This window comes from Bos indicus, chromosome 15 (assembly GCF_029378745.1).
Source record: "Bos indicus isolate NIAB-ARS_2022 breed Sahiwal x Tharparkar chromosome 15, NIAB-ARS_B.indTharparkar_mat_pri_1.0, whole genome shotgun sequence".
Lineage (NCBI taxonomy): Eukaryota > Metazoa > Chordata > Mammalia > Artiodactyla > Bovidae > Bos > Bos indicus.
Genome location: NC_091774.1, coordinates 49,079,249 through 49,105,021, shown reverse-complemented (window position 1 = coordinate 49,105,021; position 25,773 = coordinate 49,079,249). Strand labels below are relative to the sequence as shown.

Sequence of the window (25,773 nt, the reverse complement as noted above, 5' to 3'; positions counted from 1 at the left end):
TCCATTCTGAAGGAGATCAGCCCTGGGATTTCTTTGGAAGGAATGATGCTAAAGCTGAAACTCCAGTACTTTGGCCACCTCATGCAAAGATTTGACTCATTGGAAAAGACCCTGATGCTGGGAGGGATTGGGGGCAGGAGGAGAAGGGGATGACAGAGGATGAGATGGCTGGATGGCATCACTGACTGGATGGATGTGAGTCTGGGTGAACTCTGGGAGTTGGTGACGGACAGGGAGGCCTGGTGTGCTGCGATTCATGGGGTCGCAAAGAGTCAGACACGACTGAGCGACTGATCTGATCTGATCTGATCTGGGATTGATGCCAAAAGATGCAACTATTCTGTGAATGTAGGCCTGCACTGAAAGAACATACTCTTCTTCAAGCTTCTTCAGAGAAGCCATGAATGTTAATGGTACTGCCAAAGAGAATATCAACATTACAGCAACAGAAGAGTAATAAATGTTGGAATTTTTTTTTTTTTAATTCTGTTTGAGATGTAGGATTGTAGCCAGGAAAGTACAGTGTTAATGAGAATGATAAATGAAGATTCCACGGGGAAAGTATTCAGAGATGTCAGATGCTTTACCTGTACCAAGAAGAAAAAAAGAGACCCATTATTTCCCCAAACATCATGCTGTGTTATGTAACCATCACAAAGTCAGGGTGCAGAATACTTCTTTCTGAATTTTGGGCAACCAGAATACTGTCTGACATAAAATAAACAACTGGAGAGGACAAGCATAGGTGAGTTTCCATCCAATGTAACGATAGGATCATGGTCTTCCTCTGAGCACTTGGTCTGGAATGCTGATTTGGAAGCATATCTGGGACTGATTAAACAGAAACCTTTTTTCAGGGCAGTCTTTTCTTATATTCTACAGTTTAAACTGACTTATGTGTTCAGACACCTATGGTACTTTTTTTCTGTCCTTTGGAAATGATTCCCTATGTGATTACTTCATGACTTTTTTTGGAATAAGTAATGACCAACAATCCTTGACTAACCTAAAGGCATAAGTGTTAGTCGCTCAGTTGTATCTGACTTTTTGCAACCCCATGGACTGTAGCCTGCCAGGCTCCTCTGTCGATGGGATTTTCCAGGCCAGAATATTTAAGTGGGTTGCCATTTCCTACCCCAGGGGATCTTCCCAACCCAGAGATGGAACCTAGGTCCTTGCATCTCCTGCCTTGGCAGAAGGATTCTTTACCACTTGCGCCACCTGGAAAGCCAAAGGCACAGAGGGAGAGTGTTAAGTCTAAAATTCAGTATCTTTATAATTACATTGAATAAGAACAACTCTGTATTCCAGGACAATCCAGATTTTTGTTCGTACTTCAGCATAATTATTTAATGGCACCCACACTGGACCTGCCTCGAAAAATTCATGATAGTGTCACTCTTAAATAGATGATTCTTCTCATGATGTCAGCAGGGGGCAGAGCAGGCTGTGAAATTTTCCCTTTCTTCCCTTCCCTGTCAAACTCTTTGTGACCCCCATGGACTATAGCCCGCCAGGCTTCTCTGTCCATGGGGATTCTCCAGGCAAGAATATTGTACAGGATTTCCATGCTCAACTCCAGGGGCTCTTCCCACATCTTTTCCAGGGATCGAACCCAGGTCTCCCACTTTGCAGGCAGATTCTTTGCCATCTGAGCCACCAGGGAAGCCTCAAAGATGAATAAAATGCATAAGGCAGATTTGTTCTGAATTGAGTAAATATAGGTCAGGTCAAGTATTTAAGAGTTTTGAAAAGACTGAAAAGATAAGAACCCTTTATAAGCCTAGTCCAGAGAACTAGATGTTCAGGGGTTGTAAATACATTTGCATCAGAGACAGCTTATTTGCCACAAATCTAGAATAGTCTTAAAATCACAGTTTATGTGAATGACTATAACTATTCATTTCTTGAATGTTCCCCTTTATTATGTACTATCTTTATGTATGTTTACATATCTATACATATGTATGTTTACATACCTATATGTATATTTACATATATTTATGGTAGTTCCACTGGTAAAGAATCCACCTTTATCCAGGAGACTCGGTTCCATTCCTGGGTTGGGAAGATCCCCTGCAGAAGGACATGGCAAGCCACTCCAGTATTCTTGCCTGGAGAATCGCCATGGACAGAGGTGCCACAGTCCATGGGGACAAAGATTCAGACATGACTGAGTGACTAAGCACAGCATATTATTTTACTTACTATGTATTATATAAGGTATCTATAAATAATATTCTTATAATGAATGAGTATTGAAAAATGACTATCCATTTCTTAGACAGCATAATAAAAATTTATGTTGCAGGGTGGTCATCTGGGTGTTTGAGAAGTTCCCATCAGGATTTGTATGATCTCATTAGACTTAACATAAATGAGCATCCATGCTCTTGTTAGCCGTCCTTGAAAATACTCAGCAACAGCAAAATATAAGAGGGCATTTGATGATCTATGCATCAGCCAACTGATTAACATTTTTATATTATTTGATATCTTTGTCTCTTTTTTGTGCCCTGTGTTATTTCAACTGGACTGTTCTCAAGCTGCTTCCTACCATCACATTTTCATCTCTGATTAGACCCCCTAAAACATTTGTCTTAAAAATAAGAGACTTTTAATTTGTTGATTCCAGACGTACATAGTAATTCAACTTTCTTCTAGACATAGACGCTGCTAGCATGGTTGCCTGTTGTTAAGATCCATTAAAAAAAAAAAAAAAAAAAAAAGCCCCCAAATTCCCTACTCTTCAATATTGCCACCCCGGCCTGAGATCTTTTGCATTTAGGAAGAGATGTTAAATGAGTCAACTTACTCTTTGTAAATTCTCACCTGACATTAACTTTTGTTAAAGGTCAAAGTATGGAATTGTGTTGAGACTTTTATTTTTTTTCATTTTCCTGCAAATCTTAAAGACGACATATTTATATACCAAATTGACAGCAGATTTTTCATAAGGTCAGAGCTAATAAGTAGTAATGTTTTTTCAATCCTTGCTGTCTGATTTCAAAATGATGTTCTAAACTGTTAAACTATCTTACTTTACTTGTCAATTGGCTGTGCAAACACCTTGTGAGTAATGGCTGAATTGTATCCTCTTGTCTGTGAATTTTTAACTTTAAGAATACGCTCCACTGTGTTCACCAAAATTTATAATCTATTCTATTCTATCTCAGGCAGTTTTGCTTCAGTTATCTTTCCTGTTTACCTGAAATTCTCAGAATACACAAACACATTATTCATCAGTGACTTGACCTCCTTTTCTTTTCTGACTTTTGTCTTCTTGTCTTCTGGACAATTGTCTATACTACTTATCTTTACCACCATTTCATACCAAGGGCTTCATCCTCAGATCTCATAAAAGCCTTGTATATTCATTTATTAGATGCGTTATTAGATAGTCACTTGTTAGATGCGTTACTTTCAGAACCTCCCCAACTAGATTCAGAATAGGGAAAGGAATGCGTCAAGGCTGTGTATTGTCACCCTGCTTATTTAACTTCTATGCCAAGTACATTATGCAAAATGTCAGGCTGGATGAAGCACAAGCTGGAATCAAGATTGCCTGGAGAAATATCAATAAGCTCAGATATGCAGGTGTCACCCCCCTTATGGAAGAAAGCAAAGAGGAGCTAAAGAGCCTCTTGGTGAAAGTGAAAGAGGAGAGTGAAAGAGCTGGCGTAAAAGTCAGCATTCAAAAAACTAAGACCATGGCATCTGGTACCATCATCTGATGGCAAATATATGGGGAAGCAATGGAAACAGTGAGACACTTTATTTTGGGGGGCTCCAAAGTCACTGAAGATGGTGACTGCAGCCATGAAATTCAAAGATGCTTGCTTCTTGGAAGAAAAGCTATCACAAATCTAGACAGCATATTAAAAAGCAGAGACACTACTTTATCAACAAATGTCCATCTAGTCAAGGCTATGGTTTTTCCAGTAGTCATGTGTGGATGTGAGAGTTGGACAATGAAGAAAGGTGACCGCTGAAGAATTGATGCTTTTGAACTGTGATGTTGGAGAAGACTCCTGAGAGTCCCTTGGACTGCAAGGAGATCAAACCAATCAAACCTGAAGGATATTAGTCCTGAATATTCATTGGAAGGACTGATACCGAAGCTGAAGCTTCAATACTTTGGACACGTGATGTGAAGAACTGACTCATTGGAAAAGACCCTGATGCTGGGAAAGATTGAAGGCAAGAGAAGGGGATAACAGAGGATGAGATGGTTGAATGGCATCACCAACTCAATGGGCATGAATTTGAGCAAGCTCCAGGAGTTGGTGATGGACAGGGAAGCCTGGCATGCTGCAGTCCATGGGGTTGCAAAGAATTGTACACAACTGAGCCACTGGACTGAACTGAACAGAGATTCAGAATTAGGATGCAAGAGGAAACAAGGATTACTAAAAATTCATACATCATTTCCAGAATCAAGTATCCGGATAAGCGGTTATTGAAGGAGAGGATTAAATTGGCATATGTTGCTTCTGGTAACAGTATGCTAACGACCACAAAGGCAGAGAAGCCATCAGAGACTGGATAAAGAGGGCAGACCTCTAGTCACTTCCGTGATGTAGATGCTAAAGCATCCTGGGGAGAATGGAGTTCTGTTTAGTGGAATCCCACGAAAGGATTGCAAGACAGGAGTGACTATCAAGCCACAAAAGTCCCTTTTTACATTCTCATCAATCCAATATTTATCACAATATTATAGTACAAGCAAAGTGAGAGCAAAACTACCTCCCCCTGAAGTCCCTGGGATCGCAAAGAATCACACACAACTGAGCCACTGAAGTGAACTGAACTGAGATTCAGAATTAGGATGCAAGAGGGAACAAGGATTACTCAAAATTCATATGTCATTTCCAGAATCCAGGACAGAAGGTTCGGTCCTTCAGGCAGATCTTTGTAAGATGGCAGAGAAAACAAGGATAAAAAGAAGTCAGGGGAGAAAGAGCAATGGGACAGTAAAGTGCCTAAAGAAAATTTTAAACAGTGGTGTCCTTAGGCAGAAGAACCTAATGGATTTAAGTGAGGTTCTGGACAATTAAAGAGAGAGAAGTCATTTACAAAAAAGGCTAAATAACATAATTTATTTTAATAAAACTTAGCAATGATCTAACTCACAAATTAAGCTGCAACTTGAATTCTTTAAAGGAAAGTAAGAGTAAGGAGCCGAGCCTGTTTTCCAATAACATCAGCTGTTTACAACCACTCCTGTCATGGGGTCCAAGATACTGATGTATTTTCTCAAAGTCTCAACTTAGGCCTTCATTTCTTTATGTCTTCAGTGCTTTGCCCTCCCGTGTGCCCATCTGAGTAAGAGACAGTGAAATAATTTAAATACACCAGTGCAATGAAAATAAATGTCTTTATTAGGCAGAGGCAAGATGCACAAAACGCTTCATAATTTTTCCATATTCAGTTTTTGGGCTCTGAGGATGAAAAGACCTTTCCTGAAAATCAGGAAGGGGAGCTTAGTGATATCTGTGGGCCAGGGCATTGGCCACACCAGTCACCACCTTCTGAAAGCTAGCCTGCAGCTCCGGGGAGAATTCACTGCCAAAGCGGCGAGCCAGCACAACCACCAGCACGTTGCCCAGGAGCTGTGTGGAAAAGACATTAAGCAAGGGCAGGGTTAGTGCAGGTGCCCAGGTTAGATTCAGAGTACTTCAGATTCATCCCAAGCTGTGCCCCTAGGGTATTAGCACAAAGATGACTGAAGTATAGATGCTACTGCTGATGTGAAGCTACCCATAGCAGGCTGAATTTACATTTAGAAATGTTTCTCTCTTTCTATCTTAATTCAGAACTTGTTATCATTTTTATTATTTTGAATCACTTCGAAAAGCAATACAACATTTTATCCCTTGAAAGGAACAGATAAGGGGAAAATATTAGATATTATGTTTAAAGTAGATGAAGAAATCTTTTTTTCAAATTGAACACTCAAAGAGTATAATTAAAAAGAGAAGACATTGCAGACAACAGAGAACAAGAATGAATCAGAAGAAATGATTATTGTGAGCAAAGAGGTTAAAAGAATCTAAACGGTTCTGAGGAGTCCTTAGCACTTTAACCAGAATACATCTTCTCCATTCTAAACTACGTCCTGCCAGTCAGCCCTCTCCCCATGACACAAGCTTGACCATAAAAAGAGAATATTGAGGATTCCACAAACTCACCCTGAAGTTCTCAGGATCCACGTGCAGCTTATCACAGTGCAGCTCACTCAGCGAAGCAAAGGCACCCTTGAGGTCATCAAGTTGCTTCAGGCCCTCACAGAAGGAGTCCAGCACCTTCTTGCCATGGGCCTTCACCTTAGGGTTTCCCAAAATGGCATCGGCAGAGGACAAGTCCCCAAAGGACTCAAAGAACCTCTGAGTCCAGGGGTAGACAACCAGCAGCCTAGGGGGAGAAAACAGCACAAGGTCAGAGGAAGTCAGCAGCTTTCAGAATCTCAGGGACGGCTTTGTCCTCACACGCCCAGGTGCATTTCACTCTCCTTAAACCTGTCCTGTCGGAGAAGGCAATGGCACCCCACTCCGGTACTCTTGCCTGGAAAATCCCATTGACGGAGGAGCCTGGAAGGCTGCAGTCCATGGGGTCGCTGCAGTCCATGGGGACATGACTGAGCGACTTCACTTTCACTTTTAACTTTCATGCATTGGAGAAGGAAATGGCAACCCACTCCAATGTTCTTGCCTGGAGAATCCCAGGGACGGTGAAGCCTGGTGGGCTGCCGTCTATGGGGTCGCACAGAGTCGGACACGACTGAAGCGACTTAGCAGCAGCAGCAGCAAACCTGTCTTGTAAGCAGGATACCTACCTGCCCAGGGCCTCACCACCAACTTCATCCACTTTCACCTTGGCAAATAGGGAGGTGACGGCAGCCTTCTCCTCAGCGCTCAGCATGGTGTCTGTTTGTGTAGTTGCTAGTGAACACGGTTGTGTCAGAAGCAAGTGTAAGCAGCAGCTGGCCCAGCTCTTCCTTTTATGCTTAGCCCTGCCTCCTGACCTCCCTGCTTCTGTGAGCAGATTGGCTCAGGCCAAGGTGTGGTTCCACAGGGTGAGGCTTGAATGATGACAGTCATACCTCTCCTTAGTCTTCCTGGCACTGACTTTAAACCTTCAGCCCTCTTTCTGGGCATCTCTAGGTCTCAGTCATTCCAGCAATACAAACTGCTACTAAAATCATCTTCCTTAGCAAGTTTGCTTGTAGAGATTTTAGAATCACAATGAAGTAACCTCTTGGAAACCACCTCCTCAATTTTCTTATTATACAAATGAAGAATCTGGGCTCCAGAAAGTGGAAAGGATTTGTCCACTATGATTCAGCTTAAGACGATGTGGATGGATCATCTCCTGTGCCTTCAGAATATGCAAAAGAATTACAAGGACAGCATGGATGAAACCTCTGCCCCTGTTCTAAATACGCATCTCTTTTGTTTGCTTGTTTGGGATTAAGTCGTTCTGGTATGAAAACAAATATTCATTTGCTTATCTACTCATTCAACTTTTTCTTAATTTAATTTATGACCAAATAAATAATGATAGAAAAATAGAATAAGTATGGATCAAGAATTCCTATGAAATAGCTACTCCATTAACCCATAGATGAAAACATAGAGACCCCTCCATGTAGTAAGAAATACAAAGTAAAAATTCAATCAAACTCCCAAAGTTTCAATAACCCTGAGATAGGCAATGTGTTCAAAGACTAAATCAAGGCATATAAATTGTTTCCTCATAAACTGACCTGGGAAAGTGTCTTCAAGAACAGAGAAACTTCTCTGTGATTTAAAAGGAGGGATAAAATTTTGTGGAAAGACATTCCAGTTTGAATCAGATTATTTGGTTTTCTCCCCTAAACCTCTAAGAGTACTGTGTGCATAAAAATTTCTTCTATTTCAGTTCATCTTTAATTCTGTTTTCTCTATATACTTTGTTTATACCTTCTTTTACTAAAATGTATCCTTCTTTATCTACAGCTTTTCAAATATTTCTTCTCTATTTGCACCTCCTCCAACCCATGTAATAAATCCTCTTAACCTTCTTACGGAAGAAGAACTTCTGAAGTGTAGAGGTCTGCTTCTTACTACTAGAAGATTTAATGAAAAAGCAAAAGCAGAAAGCATTTCTGAGCTCAGCATTAGATCTCAGAGTTCCCTGAGGTTCCCCTACTTTCTATGATCTCTACTTTCTGCATCTTCCCTTCTTCTTGAATTTCCACTTCCTTTCAGTAAGGATAGGAGCATATATATTTACTTCCCTTCTCTCACCTTAGAACCTTCTCCTGATTCAGACAACTTGATGTCTAGAATCACCTTTCTCTCACCTTTGCCATCACCGGCAAAACATGTTTTTAAAAAATCTCTCATTCTTTCAGCTCTATGTCTCTGTAACTCCAACTAATATATTTTTAGGGGAACTAGAAGGAAAGGACGTCTGCATTTCTAGTTGTTACAAAGAAATTCATAAATGTCCAGTTTTAATTACTCCAGCCTCCAAAATATTTTTTTCCATCATTGCTAGGTAAGTGAAGATTCCTCACCCCTTTGATCTGGCCCATTCCCATTCAAGTACTTGTGAACAAATTCATTCTGATATTTTCAGACATGTAGAAAAGTGTTGGCTCTTGCCTGGCTGTCTGGAAGTTAGGGTAGGATTATATGCCCACAAGATTATAGGGGAAAAAATATAGAGTTTAAACATTTTCAATTTTTATCACTCTTTTCTGCAACCTTCAAAGAAAGAAGCTCTAACTATTGGTCTATACTTAGAAAAAAATTTCCACATGTTGACTTCTGGGAAAAGAAATCTTTCAAATATTTTAAATGTTAAAAACAAAAAGCTACATTTGATTTGACCTTGAGTTTTGATTTTCAATCGATTAAACTGAAATCTCCATTAGCTTTATCATTGTTTTATATCTGTACTCTTTAAAAGACCTATTTTATATCTCTGATATCAGAGGTCAGGCATATGTGAGTTAAAGGACTTCTTCTGGAAAACTTTGGACATATCTTTTCAGGAACTCTGTGTTATGGAAAACTCACAGAACTTACTAAATAATAGTATAGTCCATTTCTATATTTTCTTGTAAAGGAGCCAAATTGCCAGGGCTACAATTTTGCCCTCTTGACTGACAGAAATTAGCATGTACTTAAAGACTTCCCCTATCCTTTTCTGTTTTCAGAAATGATTTCCCTAATTCATTTGATTTGAATTAATTATTTTTAAATATTTGATCTATAATATTATATTAGTTTCAGATATACAACATAGTGATTCAGTATTTTTAAGGACTATGCACCATTTAAAGTTGCAATAAATTATTGACTATGTTTTCTGTTCTGTACAATATATCCTTGTTGCTAATCTATTTTGTACACGGTAATTTGTATCTTTTAATCCCCTACCCCTATCCTGACCCTCCCCTCCCCTCTCTCCCCATGAGTAACCAGTAGTTTGTTCTCTATATCTGTGAGTTTGTTTCTGCTTTGTTATATTAATTTGTTTGTTTTGCTTTTTATGTTCCATATATAAGTCACAATAAACAAGATTTTGTCTTTCTTTGTCTGACATTTCACCAAGCATAATATCCTACAGGTTCATCCAAGTTGTTGCAACTGGAAAAATGTCATTCTTTTTTATACCTGAGTAGTATTACAGTATATATATGTGTGTGTATACACACACACACACACACACATATATATTTACAAATAATTCTACTGTGTCTTCTTTTTTATGTCTTTCTTTGCCATGAATGGTCTATGAGCCCCTCTTTTGTACTGACTGCTGCAGCCACCATCATGCAAGTCTCAGGGCAAGAGTTGTTGTCTTTCACCATTGCTGCTGCTGCTACTGCCTAAGTCGCTTCAGTCTACTTGGTATGATTAAAGAGTGAAACAGGTTTTTCTTTCTATTACCATAACTCTGCAGGGATAAGGCTGCAAGTTGTTATAAGACAATCAAAAGTTCAGGCAAAAAAAAGAAAGCGTGAATAGTTATATAAGTAGGGTTATGTTCAGAGCCTAAAGTGCAAATCCAGGTCACCACTAAAAAAGTTTTGGAATGCTTCTTAGGCCCACTACCATCTTCACCATCATGAGCTTTCTTGTACTCTGTGAAGGGATCCACAGCATGTCTGCTCTACTTTGATTCCAGCCCCACTGGGCACTGAACACACACACACACACAAGCACACACTCATACAAGTCCACACAGAGAGAAATAGACAGTTTTGGTTTTTTTTTTCCCCTTTATTGCAGTCTGGCAAGGTGACCTAATTCCTAATGTTCTATACCAGGATGGGCCTAATCTGAGTATTATTAAGTGGGTGAATATTGACTTTCTTCAAGAAAATCATGAGATTCATCCAGAGATGTGTGGTTTCATCATTTGGTTCAAAAATTTCACTCAGCTAGAATTCTTTTGTACATGCTTTGATGTTCAATTTTTAATTACCCAAGTATAATATTTCACCAAACTCATCTGTATTTTTCTGGGTATAGTAGCTATTTATTTGATTATTTTCCATTAAAGTTTATTACAAGATAAAGTGGTTATCACTTAATCTTCTTCCCCAGATGTACAATATCTTAGTTACCTCAGTTTTAGCATTGTTTCAAAAATAAAGCAGAATAAAATAAACAAAAAATGAAATGAAGTAAATTCTTCTTGAAGAGCAGAACTCATAGAAACAGAGGTCATAAACAGAATAGTTTAGAAATGGTGCGATTTAACTCATGTTTTAAAAGGTCATATTTTTTTTTCTAAAAACAGTCAAGTCAATATAGTAATAACTTTAATAAAATATATCCTAATTATTACAGGACAGTTAATGTCTCAGTTTATCAATTGTATATTAATACTTCCTCCACTGGCCTCAGGTTTGAATTCATTCAGAATTAGCTTTTATTTACCTCAAAAGTGGGCTATGATATTGATTTATCAAGAACAAAGGGGCAGTCTTTCTCAAGTGAAATTTGAAGCTGTATGTCTGGAAAGGCAGAATCATGGATTCAGACTGGGCACCCTTGACAAATATATAAGGCATTAACTCCCAAAGCCAACTTTCAGAGCACTGCTCTGAGGCTTAAGAGATGGAAAATCTAGAATAGCATTCTAAATTCCCATGACATTCAACTGGCTGATTTTAAAATGATTATGGAAATCAATGCACAACATTACTTACTTCTCTCTCTCTCTCCTCTCCTTCCCCCTCCCCCCTCCCCCTTTCTCTCTCTTTGACTCTCTGTGTCTGCCTCCCTGTCGTTGTCCTTCTCTCCTTGCCTCTGGTCTCTTTCCATCTTTCTTTCTTCTATATATATACCATTTGCATTAACACATACTGAACATGATCTATGAAGCAACATGATAGGATGGAACTAGAAGTAACTATTGGGTAAATTATCAAATAAAATGAAATATTAAGGAATTAATTTTACTTTTAGACTTTTACAGAAGCTCCGCTTTAACAAGGAATCAAAACATATAACAAGCTGCCAAGTCTCTTTCCATCCTTTGACTCCCTCACTCCTAACAGAGAAACCAACACCAACAATACAGCAACTGTTTGAACTTGATCCAAATCCCACCCCAGTGATGTTCTCTTGAATTCTCCAGCATTGGGATTTTCAGTCCCAACTTTTTATCTAGATTCATTGGCCAGTTCCAAAGGTGAAGGAACAAAAGACAGTACAGTAAGTTCCTCAGATATTCTTTCATTTTTTTATGAACATTTAGAAGGAAGAAGGGTACTTTGCTTTCTCATTCCAAATTGTGAAACACACAGTCTCTCTTATCCTCTTTAAAATCTTTTGAAAATGTCTAATTCTTATGATGACTTTTCTGTGCTCAGGAGTGTGAAAGGAAACTTGCTAAGATTTTCCTGAGATGTCTCTGATTCTGGGATGTGACCCTGTGGTTATTAAACATAGTGTTGGGGTGTAAAGGATTCTCATTGCCTATTATGTATAAAAACATGAGAAGAAACAAATAAATATTTAAAAGCTCATTTGCCTTCAGACAGTTCAAAATACAGTGGTGAAACAGTAAACTTTAATGCACTGCCAATAACCTGGCAGTAAGATAAAATTATTCTGAATGCACATTTTATAGAAGGAAGCAACATGTTCTGTTTCAGGTAGTCAAGTCTAAATTTAATCAACAGGAGCATGATATAGATTTAAAGAAATGCATGCAAGTTAGAAGGTTCCTGAAGTCCTTCCAATTTTATATATGACAAAAATAATTTCACAAGGGATAGTTAGTTAGGAAGTTTGGGATGGACAAGTACACACTGCTATCTTTAAAATGGATAACCAACAAGGTCTTACTGAATAGCACAGGGAAGTCAATCAATGATATGTGCCAGCCTGGATGCGAGGGAGTTTGGGAAAGAATGGAAACATGTATATAAATGGTTTAGTCACTTTGCTGTGCACTTGAAACTATCACAACTGTTTTAATTGGATATACTCCATATTAAATAGTTAAAAAATTTTTAAAGTACTATCTATAATCAGAAAGCAAATATCTAATCAGTGAATTACTTTCCTGTGTGCTTCCTCATTGTATATTGTAGCACTAACACCAAAGAAACACTATGCAATAGCATATTTTTCAGATTGTCCTCTACTCCCAGGAGTTTTGGGACAAGAAATAATTGTTCACTCATTGATTACTACACTTAGTAAACATACACTTACTGTCTATGGAGGATCTGCTATGTAAGACATGGTAATTATGTAGGATAGTACAAAAGGCAGAAACACTTATACAGCACACAGGGTGTGCTAGACAGGAAGTATGCTAGACAGGAAGAAATGTGAAAAGTTTGGAGTGGGAGAGTTTGGAAGAATTTCCTTAGGCAATACTGGAAATTTCACTGATGCCAAGGTCAAAAGATTCAAGCAAGTGTTATGTGAGCACTGAGCTTTACCTGAAATCGGAGGTTGGGGTTAATTTTGGAGGTGTTTTGGGGCAAATGGGAGAGGGAGATTATACATTAGAATAGGAACACCTGGTTTAACATAGCATTGTTGCCTAAAATGTGCAGGCAAGGGAAGTAGGAAAAAAGGAAACATTAATAACAGTTTCTCGAGCAATCATTTTGTCTCTGAGCACATTATTTCTTGATACTTAGTGGATATGGATCAGAGTGTTACCCTGAAGTTTGTGTCTAAATTTGAAGTTTCCCATGAGCCCCTGTAATGCTAGTATCCTCACTATATTTTAAACCTTCTTATAGTTCTTATGCTTTGAGACAGGAATGTCATCCGTTATTGACTGTGTGGTCCCCTTACTTTTCTCATTTCCCTGTTCTCTCTGTATAAGACACAAAGCCTTTCTATCTGTAGACCTCAGGGACTTTCCCATATCCTTAGCGGAAAGAAAAAAAAAAAAAATGAGTAAAATGAATCAGGAAATTGAGCTGAAAGTTCTTTATTAGGAAGAAGTCATATCATTGAGGGTGGACATTATTTCGCCAAGTTCAGAAGATAAAATCTGGGGAAATACTGGGACTTCTGTGACAGTCTAGTGTTTAAGGCTTGGTCTAATGCAGGGGGTGAGAGTTCTATTCTGTTCAGGGAGCTAAGATCTGACATGTCTTGTGGCCTAAAAAACAAGAACATAAAAACAACAGGAACAATATTGTAACTCAAAAATGACTTTAAATTTTTTGAATTGTTAAACAATAGAAGAATGTAGGGAAATAGGATCTTCCAGTTGAGAGAGTTAACTCTTAGGTAGATTGATAAGGAGTCCAGGGCCATCAAGGGGTCTGGAGCTCTCAAGGAGGAGAAAAGGACAAACTATTTTTTTCTACATTACATTGTCTTAGTCACATAAGAAATTTTTTCTTAAACTTTGAGTTGTTTTGACAACAGTCTGAAGATTAACTTTCTTTAAGCCCAGAGCTAATGATTAAATGATGCTTACTCCTTGGAAGGAAAGCTATGACCAACCTAGATAGCATATTGAAAAGCAGAGACATTACTTTGCCAACAAAGGTCCGTCTAGTCAAGGCTATGGTTTTTCCAGTGGTCATGTATGGATGTGAGAGTTGGACTGTGAAGAAAGCTGAGTGCTGAAGAATTGATGCTTTTGAACTGTGGTGTTGGAGAAGATTCTTGCGAGTCCCTTGGACTGCAGGGAGATCCAACCAGTCCATTCTAAAGGAGATAAGCCCTGGGTTGTTGTTTGGAAGGAATGATGCTAAAACTGAAACTCCAGTACTTTGGCCACCTCATGTGAAGAGTTGACTCACTGGAAAAGACCCTGATGCTGGGAGGGATTGGGGGCAGGAGGAAAAGGGGACGACAGAGGATGAGATGGCTGGATGGCATCACCAACTCGATGGACGTGAGTCTGGGTGAACTCCGGGAGTTGGTGATGGACAGGGAGGCCTGGCGTGCTGCGATTCATGGGGTCGCAAAGAGTCGGACATGACTGAGTGACTGAACTGAACTTAACTAAATGATTAAACAACAAAACAATTCATCTTGCTCAAGATGAATTTAAACTTTATACTAATGATTGAAAGAAAGTGAAAGTGAAGTCGCGCAGTCATTCCCGACTCTTTGCAACCCCATGGACAGTAGCCTGCACCAAGCTCCTCCATCCACGGGATTTTCAAGGCAAGAGTACCGGAGTGGGTTGCTATTTCCTTCTCCAGGGAATCTTCCCAACCCAGGGATCGAACCCAGGTCTCTCGCATTGTAGACAGAGGCTTTACCTTCTGAGCCATCAGGGAAGTCCACTAATGATTATAGAAAAACAATGGATGTTGCTTGAGGACATGGTTCTCCTTCTTAAGAACCTTCTGACTAATCCTGTTATTTTAGGATTTAGGGAGAGGGTTTGATAAGACCTTTCCATTGTTAGTAACCAACTGAAAAATTATATAAGGTCTTGATGAGACTAGCTAGTGGGACAGTCTCCTGTTCCCCTTCTGATGTCTATGTCAGAAGCTTTCTCTGTCCCCTTTTCACTGTAATAAAACTGCCACGCAAAAGCTCTGAGTGATCAAATTTTGTCTCTGGCCCCGGATCGAAACTGTCTGCTCTGGAAGCCAAAAATCTGACACCATTCAACATAAGCTATCACAATGGTCATCAACTCAAGGAATTCGAATGGGAACTCTGTAATAACCTAGAGGGGTGGGAATGGGCCAGAGGTGAGAGGGAGATTCAGCTGGGAGGGGAAATACATACACCTATGGTTAATTCATATTAATGTATGATAGTAATCAAACCAATATTGTAAACCAATCATCAATCAATTAGAAATAAATACTCATTTGAAAATAAAAAATAGGACAGGATCTCAATGGTATTTGTAGGTGAGAGCATTAACCACACCAGCCACCACCTTCTGACAGGCAGCCTGAAATTCTGGGGTGAATTCCTTGCCAAAGTTTCAAGCCAGTGTACTCACCAGTATATTGCCCAGGAGCTGTGTGGTAGAGATAAAAATCAAGGACAATGTTAGCAGAGGCACCCAATTTGGACTTAGTATTTCAGTCTCATCTCAAGCTGTGCCCCTAGAATATAAGCAGAAAGATGGCTAAAGTGTAGATGTTACTACTGATGTGAAGCCACTCATATAAGCCTGAGTTTATACTTAGAGATGTTTCTCTCTTTCTATCTTAATTCTGAACTTGCTATCATTTTTTTTATTTTTTTGAACTGTTTCAAGAAGCAATACATCATTTTGTCTTCCTTGCTTAAAAAAGAAGAGATAAGGGAAAATCATGAGACAAAATTTTTAAGTGACATAAAAGAAGAAAGTCTTAATACTCAAACACTTAAACAGTCAAAATGTTTAAATATAAAGAAGATACTGCAGAGAACAAACAGAGAAAAACAAGAATGAATAAGAGGAAACGATGCCTGGAAACAAAGAAGGTAAAACATTGCCCATAAATCAGCAAAGGACAGTCCCCAAAATAGTCAAAGAACCTCTGAGTCGAGGGGTAGACGACCAGCAGCCTAGGGGGTGAAAACAGCACAAGGTCAGAGGGGGTCAGTGCCTGCCAGAATCTCAGGCAATGGCTCTGTCCCCACACACCCAACTGACATTCACTCTCCTTCAGCCTGCCTTGTAAGTTGAATACCTGCCTGCCTACAGTATCCGGACCAACTTCAGCCACCCTCATCTTACTCCACAAGTCAATGACAGTAGCCTTCTTCTCAAGAGTCAGATACACCATGATGTGTGTTTGTGCAGCTGCAAGTTGTGTCAAAAGCATGTGTAAGCAGTAGGGGCCCTGGTCTTCCTTGTGAGCCCCACCCAGCCTCCTGCCCTCCCTGCTTCTGAGAGCAGATTAGCCCAGGGCATAATACAAGTTCATTGGTTTGGGGGAATGTAAGATGAACTCTTGTTGCTCAGTGCTCTTCATCTGTGATTGGCTGATTCAGTGTGTCTAAACTCAGAAACTCTACTCTCCCTGTTCTTATCTCTTAGCTTCATTTCCTTCATCCATCCATTCCCTCTATAAATATATTCCCAGTCCCATTTATGCATAAATATTTTAGTCGGATCTTGTGTAATGTATCTTACAGTTTAAACCCATGAATTAAATTTTATCTATGAATTTAAAAAGTTAAATTCATAGATATGAAAACTAAGACTTAGAAAGCAAATATTTTATCAAGTTGACTTTATATGGAGCTTCACTGTGTTTCTGGAAATATTTATAAGAGGTTGAAATGGATAAATATTTTGTCTTAGATTTATTGCTTTCTTTCTCCTTGTATAAATACTTTGGGCCACAAAATTCGATTTTCACCCATCCTGTCATTTAAATAAAGCTCTATCAAGTTAATGAAAAATAATAAATATTGTCTTTCTAGCAGCTACTGAACTAGGTTTATGGAGCATGCATGATAATGGGAACAATTTAATGAGAAACAAAAAAAAATCTGATACTTATGATGTGACTGTAGAGAAAATGCAGAGAAATTTCAAATAAGATTTATATTATTCAGCTTGATAAAGTCTGACAGGATTTCTGGGAAAACAAGAAGTGCAGAAATTTCCAAATCTGTGTCCTCAAGAAAAAAGTGAAAATGGACCCAGGAATGAACATTCAAATCAAACTTCATTCTTCTCAATTCAAATATTACTGCAATGATATACAAATATATACCCACCAGCATACCTGGAAAGAAGGAAAGAAGGATGGAAGAAAAGAAGAAGAAATGGAGGAAGGAAGGATGGATGGAAAAAGGGCCTAGGAGAAGGGAAAAGAATATAATGAAAGGGAAGGGAAAAGAAAAGAATATAAAGAACAAGAGAGCTTGACAATTCTGAAATTTTGCAAACCAGTAAAGAAAAATGTTCATACTTTGCTAGTGATAATGTAAAACAGTATAAATGATTTTGAAAATATTTGATGATGTCTACTGAAGCAGAGGTATGACCTAAATCAAATCCCTTATGATTATACAGTGGAAGTGAGAGATAGATTTAAGGGACTAGATCTGATAGACAGAGTGCCTGATGAACTATGGATGGAGGTTCATGACATTGTACAGGAGACAGGGATCAGGACCATCCCCATGGAAAAGAAATGCAAAAAAGCAAAATGGCTGTCTGAGGAGTCCTTACAAATAGCTGTGGAAAGAAGAGAAGCAAAAAGCAAAGGAGAAAAGGAAAGATATAAGCATTTGAATGCAGAGCTCCAAAGAATAGCAAGGAGAGATAAGAAAGCCTTCCTCAGTGACCAATGCAAAGAAATAGAGGAAAACAACAGAATGGTAAAGACTAGAGATCTCTTCAAGAAAATTAGAGATACCAAGGGAACATTTCATGCAAAGATGGGCTTGATAAAGGACAGAAATGGTATGGACCTAACAGAAGCAGAAGATATTAAGAAGAGGTGGCCAGTATACACAGAAGAACTGTACAAAAAAGATCTTTATGACCAAGATAATCACGATGGTGTGATCACTGACCTAGAGCCAGACAACCTGGAATATGAAGTAAAGTGGGCCTTAGAAAGCATCACTATGAAAAAAGCTAGTGGAGGTGATGGAATTCCAGTGGAGCTATTTCTAATCCTGAAAGATGATGCTATGAAAGTGCTGCACTCAATATACCAGCAAATTTGGAAAACTCAGCAGTGGCCGCAGGGCTTGAAAATGGATAAAAACTCTCCAGAAACCAGGAATAGAAGGAACATACCTCAACATAATAAAAGCTATATATGACAAACCCACAGCAAACATTATCCTCAATGGTAAAAAATTGAAAGCATTTCCTGTAAAATCAGGAACAAGACAAGGGTGCCCACTTTCACCACTACTATTCAACATAGTTTTGGAAGTTTTGGCCACAGCAATCAGAGCAGAAAAATAAATAAAAGGAATCCAAATTGGAAAAGAAGAACTAAAACTCTCACTGTTTGCAGATGACAAACAGGTCCTATATATAGAAAACCCTAAAGACTCCACCAGAAAATTATTAGAGCTAATCAATGAATGTAGTAAAGTTGCAGGACATAAAATCAACACACAGAAATCCCTTGCATTCCTATACATTAATAATGAGAAAATAGAGAAATTAAGGAACAATTCCATTCACCATTGCAATGAAAAGAATAAAATACTTAGGAATATATCTACCTAAAGAAACAAAAGACATATATAGAAAACTATAAAACACTGGTGAAAGAAATCAAAGAGGACACTAATAGATGGAGAAATATACCATGTTCAGGGATCGGAAGAATCAATATAGTGAAAATGAGTATACTACCCAAAGCAATCTATAGATTCAGTGGAACCCTATCAGGCTACCAATGGTATTTTTCATAGAGCTAGAACAAATAATTTCACAATTTGTATGGAAATACAAAAAAACCTCGAATAGCCAAAGCAATCTTGAGAAAGAAGAATGGAACTGGAGGAATCAACCTGCCAGACTTCAGGCTCTACTACAAAGCTACAGTCATTAAGACAGTATGGTACTGGCACAAAGACAGAAATATAAATCAATGGAACAAAATAGAAAGCCCAGAGATAAATCCACACACCTATGGACACCTTATCTTTGACAAAGGAGGCAAGAATATACAATGGATTAAAGACAATCTCTTTAACAAGTGGTGCTGGGAAAACTGGTCAACCACTTGTAAAAGAATGAAACTAGAACACTTTCTAACACCATACACAAAAATAAACTCAAAATAGATTAAAGATCTAAACATAAGACCAGAAACTATTAAACTCCTAGAGGAAAACATAGGCAAAACAGTCTCTGACATAAATCACAGCAGGGTCCTCTATGACCCACCTCCTAGAATATTGGAAATAAAAGCAAAAATAAACAAGTGGGGCCTAATTAAATTTAAATGCTTCTGCACAACAAAGGAAACTATAAACAAGGTGAAAAGACAGCCTTCAGAATGGGAGAAAATAATAGCAAATGAAGCAACGGACAAAGAACTAATCTCAAAAATTTACAAGCAACTCCTACAGCTCAATTCCAGAAAAATAAATGACCCAATCAAAAAATGGGCCAAAGAACTAAACAGACATTTCCCCTAAGAAGACATACAGATGGTTAACAAACATATGAAAAGATGCTCAACATCATTATAAGAGAAATGCAAATCAAAACCACTATGAGGTAACATTTCACACCAGTCAGAATGGCTGCGATCCAAAATTCTACAAGCAATAAATTCTGGAGAGGGTGTGGAGAAAAGGGAACCCTCTTACACTGTTGGTGGGAATGCATACTAGTACAGCCACTATGGAGAACAGTGTGGAGATTCCTTAAAAACTGGAAATAGAACTGCCTTATAACCCAGCAATCCCACTGCTGGGCATACACACCAAAGAAACCAGAATTGAAAGAGACACGTGTACCCCAATGTTCATCACAGCACTGTTTATAATAGCCAGGACATGGAAGCAACCTAGATGTCCATCAGCAGATGAATGGATAAGAAAGCAGTGGTACATACACACAATGGAGTATTACTCAGCCATTAAAAAGAATACATTTGAATCAGTTCTAATGAGGTGGATGAAACTGGAGCCTATTATACAGAGTGAAGAAAGCCAGAAAGAAAACACCAATACAGTTATACTAACACTATGCCAAAGCGTTTGACTGTGTGGATCACAAAAAAACTGGAAAATTCTGAAAGAGATGGGCATACCAGACCACCTGACCTGCCTCCTAAGAAACCTATATGCAGGTCAGGAAGCAACAGTTAGAACTGGACATGAACAGTCGTATGGACTCTGTGGGAGAGGGAGAGGGTGGGAAGATTTGGGAGAATGGCATTGAAACATGTAAAATATCATGTATGAAGTGAGATGCCAGTCCAGGTTCAATGTACAATACTGGATGCTTGGGGCTAGTGCACTGGGACGACCCAGAGGGATGGTATGGGGAGGGAGGAGGGAGGAGGGTTCAGGATGGGGAGCACATGTATACCTGTGGTGGATTCATTTTGATATTTGGCAAAACTAATACAATTATGTGAAGTTTAAAAATAAAATAAAATTTAAAAAAAAATAAATTCAGCATAAAAAAAAAAAAAAAAAAAGAACTGGACACGGAACAACAGACTGGTTCCAAACAGGAAAAGGAGTACGTCAAGGCTGTATATTGTCACCCTGCTTATTTAACTTATATGCAGAGTACATCATAAGAAACGCTGGGCTGGAAGAAGCACAAGCTGGAATCAAGATTGCCGGGAGAAAGATCAATAACCTCAGATATGCAGATGACACCACCCTTATGGCAGAAAGCTAAGAAGAACTAAAAAGCCTCTTGATGAAAGTGAAAGATGAGAGTGAAAAAGTTGGCTTAAAGCTCAACATTCAGAAAATGAAGATCATGGCATCTGGTCCCACCACTTCATGGGAAATAGATGGGGAAACAGTGGAAACAGGGTCACACTTTATTTTGGGGGGCTCCAAAATCACTGCAGATGGTGACTGCAGCCATGAAATTAAAAGATGCTTACTCCTTGGAAGGAAAGTTATGACCAACCTAGATAGTATATTGAAAAGCAGAGATATTACTTTGCCAACAAAGGTCCATCTAGTGAAGGCTATGGTTTTTCTAGTGGTCATGTATGGCTGTGGGACCATGAAGGAAGCTAAGTGCCAAGGAATTGATGCTTTTGAATTGTGGTGTTGGAGAAGACTCTTGAGAGTCCCTTGGACTGCAAGGAGATCCAACCAGTCCATTCTAAAGGAGATCAGTCCTGTGTGTTCATTGGAAGGAATGATGCTGAAGCTGAAACTCCAGTACTTTGGCCACCACATGCGAAGAGTTGATTCATTGGAAAAGAATCTGATGCTGGGAGGGTTTGGGGGCAGGAGGACAAGGGGACGACAGAGGATGAGATGGCTGGATTGCATCACCGTCTCAATGGACGTGAGTTTGAGTGAACTCCGGGAGTTGATGATGGACAGGGAGGCCTGGTGTGCTGCGATTCATGGGGCCACAAGGAGTCGGACACGACGGGGCGACTGAACTGAAACTGAACTGAAACTGAAGCAGAGGGGTTTCCCGGTTATCTCAGCTGGTAAAGAATCCTCCCGCAATGCAGGAGACCCCAGTTCGATTCCTGCATCGGAAAGATCCCCTGGAGAAGGGAAAGGCTACCCACTTCAGTATTCTGGCCTGGAGAATTCCATGGACTGTATAGCCCATGGGATCGCAAAGACTGGGACACAGCTGAGTGACCTTCACTCACTAAGGATTGCAAGACAGCAGTGACTGTCAAGCAACAAAAGTCTCTTTTTGCATTCTTGTCAGTCCTATGTACATCACAATATTATCATACAAGCAAAGAGGGAGCAAAGCTATCTCTCCCTTGTTTCTTTCCTTCATGTAGATCTGTATAAGATGACAGAGAAAACCAGGATAAAAAGAGGTTAGGGAAGGTGGAGCAATCGGGACAGTAAAATGCATAATCTTAGAACAGTGGTGTCCTTAGGCAGAAGAACTTAATGGATTTAAGTGAGGTTCTGGACAATTAAAGAGACAGAAGACATTTACAAGATAGGCTAAATAACAATTGATTTAAATAAAACATACCAATGATCTAACTCTCAAATCAAGCTGCAACTTGAATTCTTTAAGAGAAAGTAAGACTAAGGAGCAGAGTCTGTTCTCCACTAACATCAACTCTTTACAGCCATTACTGTCATGGGGTCAAAGATGCTGATATATTTTCCCAAGGTCTCAAGTAGCCCTTCATTTCTTTTTGTCTTCAATACTTTGCCCTCCCATGTCCCCATCAGAGTGAGAGACAGTGAAATAATTTAAGTACACCAATGCAATGAAAATAAATCTTTGTATTGGGCAGAGACCAAATGCTCAATATTCTTCATAATTTTTCCATATTTGGTTTTTGGGCTCTGAGGATGAAAGGACCTTTCCTGGAAATCAGTTAGAAGCACTTAGTGGTATCTGTGGGCCAAGGCATTTGCCACACCAGCCACCACCTTCTGAAAGGCAGCCTGAATTTCTAGGATGAATAACTTGCCAAAGTAATAAGCCAGCACATTTATTAGTAGGTAGCCCAGGAGCTATGTGGAAAACATGAGAAGCAAGGGCATGGTTAGTGCAGGTATCCAGATTCAGTCTCATCCCAAGCTGTGCCCCTAGGATATAAGCACAAAGATGGTTGAAGCGTAGATGTTACTACTGATGTAAAGCCACCCATATCAGCCTGACTTTATATTTTAAAATGTTACTCTCTTTCTACCTTAATCCAGAATTTGTTATCATTTTTATTCTTTTGGATTATTTCAAGAAGTGATACAACATTTTTTCCTTTGAAAGGAACAGATAAGGGGAAAATATTAGATAACAACTTTTAAAGTGAATAGGGAAAGGTTTTTTTTTTTTGCATACTCAAAAAAAGTATAATTTAAAAAAAAAGAAGACATTGCAGAGAACAATAATGAACAAGAGGAAATGATAGTTGTGAGCAAAGAGGTAAAAAGAAACTAAATGATCCTGAAGAGTCAGCCCCTAGTACTGTAATCAGAATATCTATTTTCCATTCTAAACTGTGTTGTGCCATTTGTCCCTCTCACCATGAGAAGAGTCTGGCCAAGAAACAGAAGAACATTGAGGGTCCCATAAACTTATCCTGAAGTACTCAGAATCTACATGCAGCTTATCACAGTGCATCTCACTCAGCACAGTAAAGGTGCCCTTGAGGTCGTTGAGATGTTTTATGCCCTCACCAAAGGAGTCTAGCATCTTCTTGCCATGTGCCTTCACCTTAGGGTTGCTCATAATAGCATCAGCAGAGGACAAGTCCCCAAAGGACTCAAAGAGCTTCTGAGTCCAGGGGTAGACAACCAGCAGCCTAAGGGGTGAAAATAGCACAAGGTTAGAGGCAGTCACCACCTCCTAGAATTTCAGGGGATGACTCTGTCCCCACACTCCCAGCCGTCATTCACTCTCCTTAAACCTACCTTGTAAGCTGAATACCTGCTTGCCTAGGGTTTCAACACCAACTTCATCCAACCTCATCTTGCTCCACAAGAACATGAAAGAAAACTTCTCCTTAAAAGTCAGTTTAACCATAATGTCTGTTTGTATAGTTGCAAGTTGTGTCAGAAGCAAGTATAAGCATCAGGGACCTGCTCTTTCTTTAAGCCCTGCCCAGCTTCCTGCCCTCCCTACTTCTGAAAGCAGATTAGCCCAGGGCATAACACAAGATCATTAGTTTGGGGGAAAGTAAGATGCAGTCTTGTTCCTCAGTTCCCTTCATCTGTGACTGGCTGATCCAGTGTGTCTAGACTCAGAAACTCTGCTCTCACTGTTCTTATCTCCCAAACTGATTTCCTTCATCAGTTGCTTCTACAAATTTATCCCCAGTATTATTTATATGTCAATATTTTAGTATGATATTGAGAGAGTCATTTCCTAGGCAGGTTGATAGGGAGTCTAGGGGTCCCCAAAGAGAGAGGGGTCTGGAATTCTCAAGGAGGAAAAAAGGACAAACTTTTTTTCTTTCTCCACATTCCTTAGGATTATATACCAATAATGTATCCTGCCTAAGGACAGTCTTTGGATTCAACCTTCTGTTATTTTAAAAAGTTAATTATGGGAGTATACCTGGTCTTTACAAGGATGTATCTTGCCTGAGGACAGTGTTATCTTAAAATGTAAATTATGGGAGTAGGTCGGAGGAGGTCTTTACAACCTCCAGACATTCTTTGGATTATATAACCTCATTATTAACACTAGCAAGGGGGTACTCTTTCTGCCCCCTTCTGATGCCTATGTCAGAAGCTTTCTCTATCTCCTTTATACTTTAATAAAACTTTACTACACAAAAGCTCTGAGCGATCAAGCCTCGTCTCTGGCCCCGGATTGAATTCTTCTCCTCCGGGGGCCAAGAATCCCGGTGTATTCGCGTGATTCAACAACAACCTTTCAATATTGTACAATGTGTCTCTTACAATTTAAATCTATGAATTATAGTTTAAACCTATGAATTACAGAATTACTTACATAAAGTAAGATGTAGAAAGCAAAAATTTTATCAAGCAGTTTCTAGAGGGAGCTACACTTTGTTTCTAGAGATATTTGTAAGAGGTTGGAATCAATAACTATTTTGTCATAGATTTAACTTGCTTTCTTTCTTGTATAGATACTTTGGGTCACAAAATTCTATTTTTCTCCATCCTTTATTTGAAATAAATGTCCATTAAGTAAGTGAAAAAGAAGAAATAATGTCTTTCTACCAACTACTGAAGTAGACTTAATGGATTTTATAGGGAAAAATTAAATGAGAAATAAAGAAAAATACAACTATGATATGACTATAGAGAGAATGTAGAGGAATTACAAACAAGATTTATCTTATTCAGCCTGATAAAGTCTGAGAGGGTTTCTGGGAAAACAAAAAGTGAAGAAATTTCTATAGTGTTGTCCTCAGGGGAAAAAAAAAAAAAAAGGTGGATTGGACCCAGGAATGAAGATTAAAAGTAAATGTCACTGTCCTCAATTCAAAATAATACTACAATTATATACAAATATATTCCAGTGTAGCTGGAAGGAAGGAAGGAAGAGAGGGAGGAGGAGGGAAGGATGGAAGAAGGGAAGGAGGATCTAAGAGAAGAGAAAATAATGGAATGAAAGGGAAGGGGAAGGGAAATAACATAAAGAAGAGACTGACAATTTCAAAGTATTGCAAGGCTGTAGATAAACAAAAAATTTTATACTTTGCTAGTGATAAAGTGTGGCAGCTGTGAAGCTCTGGAGCTGTGCCTGCTTGACACTGCTTGTGGAACGACTGTGAGGACATACGTCACATCCAAGGGCAAAGGAGAAGCCCCAGCAAGACTGTAGGAGGGGTGAAATCACATTTAGAATCAACCCCATACCCGCCAGAGATGCTCAGAGGACTCAAACATACCTTGTGTGCACCAAGACCCAGATTCCCCATAGAGACTGAGACAGAACTGTGTTTGAGCATCTCCTGTGGACATACTGGTCAGCAGCAGACTGCTACAGGGGCAGGGGCTCTGGGTGCTGTAGACCTGGCTATGGCATAGCCCTTTTGGAGGAGGTCAACATTAACCCCACCATAGAACCACCATAACTTACATAGGACTGGGGAAAGATTCTTGGAGGGCATTAAAAAAAAATGCACCAGGACCCAGTAGAAAGGAGCAGTGACCCCACAAGAGACTGCCCCAGACTCGCAGTGAGTGTCCCGGAGTCTCCAGAGGAGGTGTGGGTCATTGGTGGCCT

General features: G+C 39.2%; 1 protein-coding gene and 1 pseudogene across 1 annotated transcript; both read right to left on the bottom strand.

The window, feature by feature from the left end:
• Window positions 1-5,358: 5,358 nt before the first annotated feature.
• LOC109569915 (hemoglobin fetal subunit beta) lies at window positions 5,359-6,982 on the bottom strand. The gene is made up of 3 exons (XM_019975698.2): window positions 6,836-6,982; window positions 6,192-6,414; window positions 5,359-5,612 (listed from the first exon to the last, which is right to left on the bottom strand). The coding sequence occupies exons 1-3, from the start codon at window positions 6,919-6,921 to the stop codon at window positions 5,484-5,486; spliced, it is 438 nt and encodes a 145-aa protein (XP_019831257.1). The 5' UTR covers window positions 6,922-6,982; the 3' UTR covers window positions 5,359-5,483.
• Window positions 6,983-15,345: 8,363 nt separating this feature from the next.
• Window positions 15,346-23,595, bottom strand: LOC109569208 (hemoglobin subunit beta-like; annotated as a pseudogene).
• Window positions 23,596-25,773: the final 2,178 nt, after the last annotated feature.

Coding starts and splice junctions, on each gene's coding strand:
- LOC109569915 (XM_019975698.2), bottom strand. CDS start 6,921: ATGCTGAGCGCTGAGGAGAAGGCTGCCGTCACCTCCCTATTTGCCAAG. Junction 6,415..6,835: donor GGTGGTGAGGCCCTGGGCAG/GTAGGTATCCTG, acceptor TTCTCCCCCTAG/GCTGCTGGTTGTCTACCCCT. Junction 5,613..6,191: donor TGGATCCTGAGAACTTCAGG/GTGAGTTTGTGG, acceptor TTTTCCACACAG/CTCCTGGGCAACGTGCTGGT.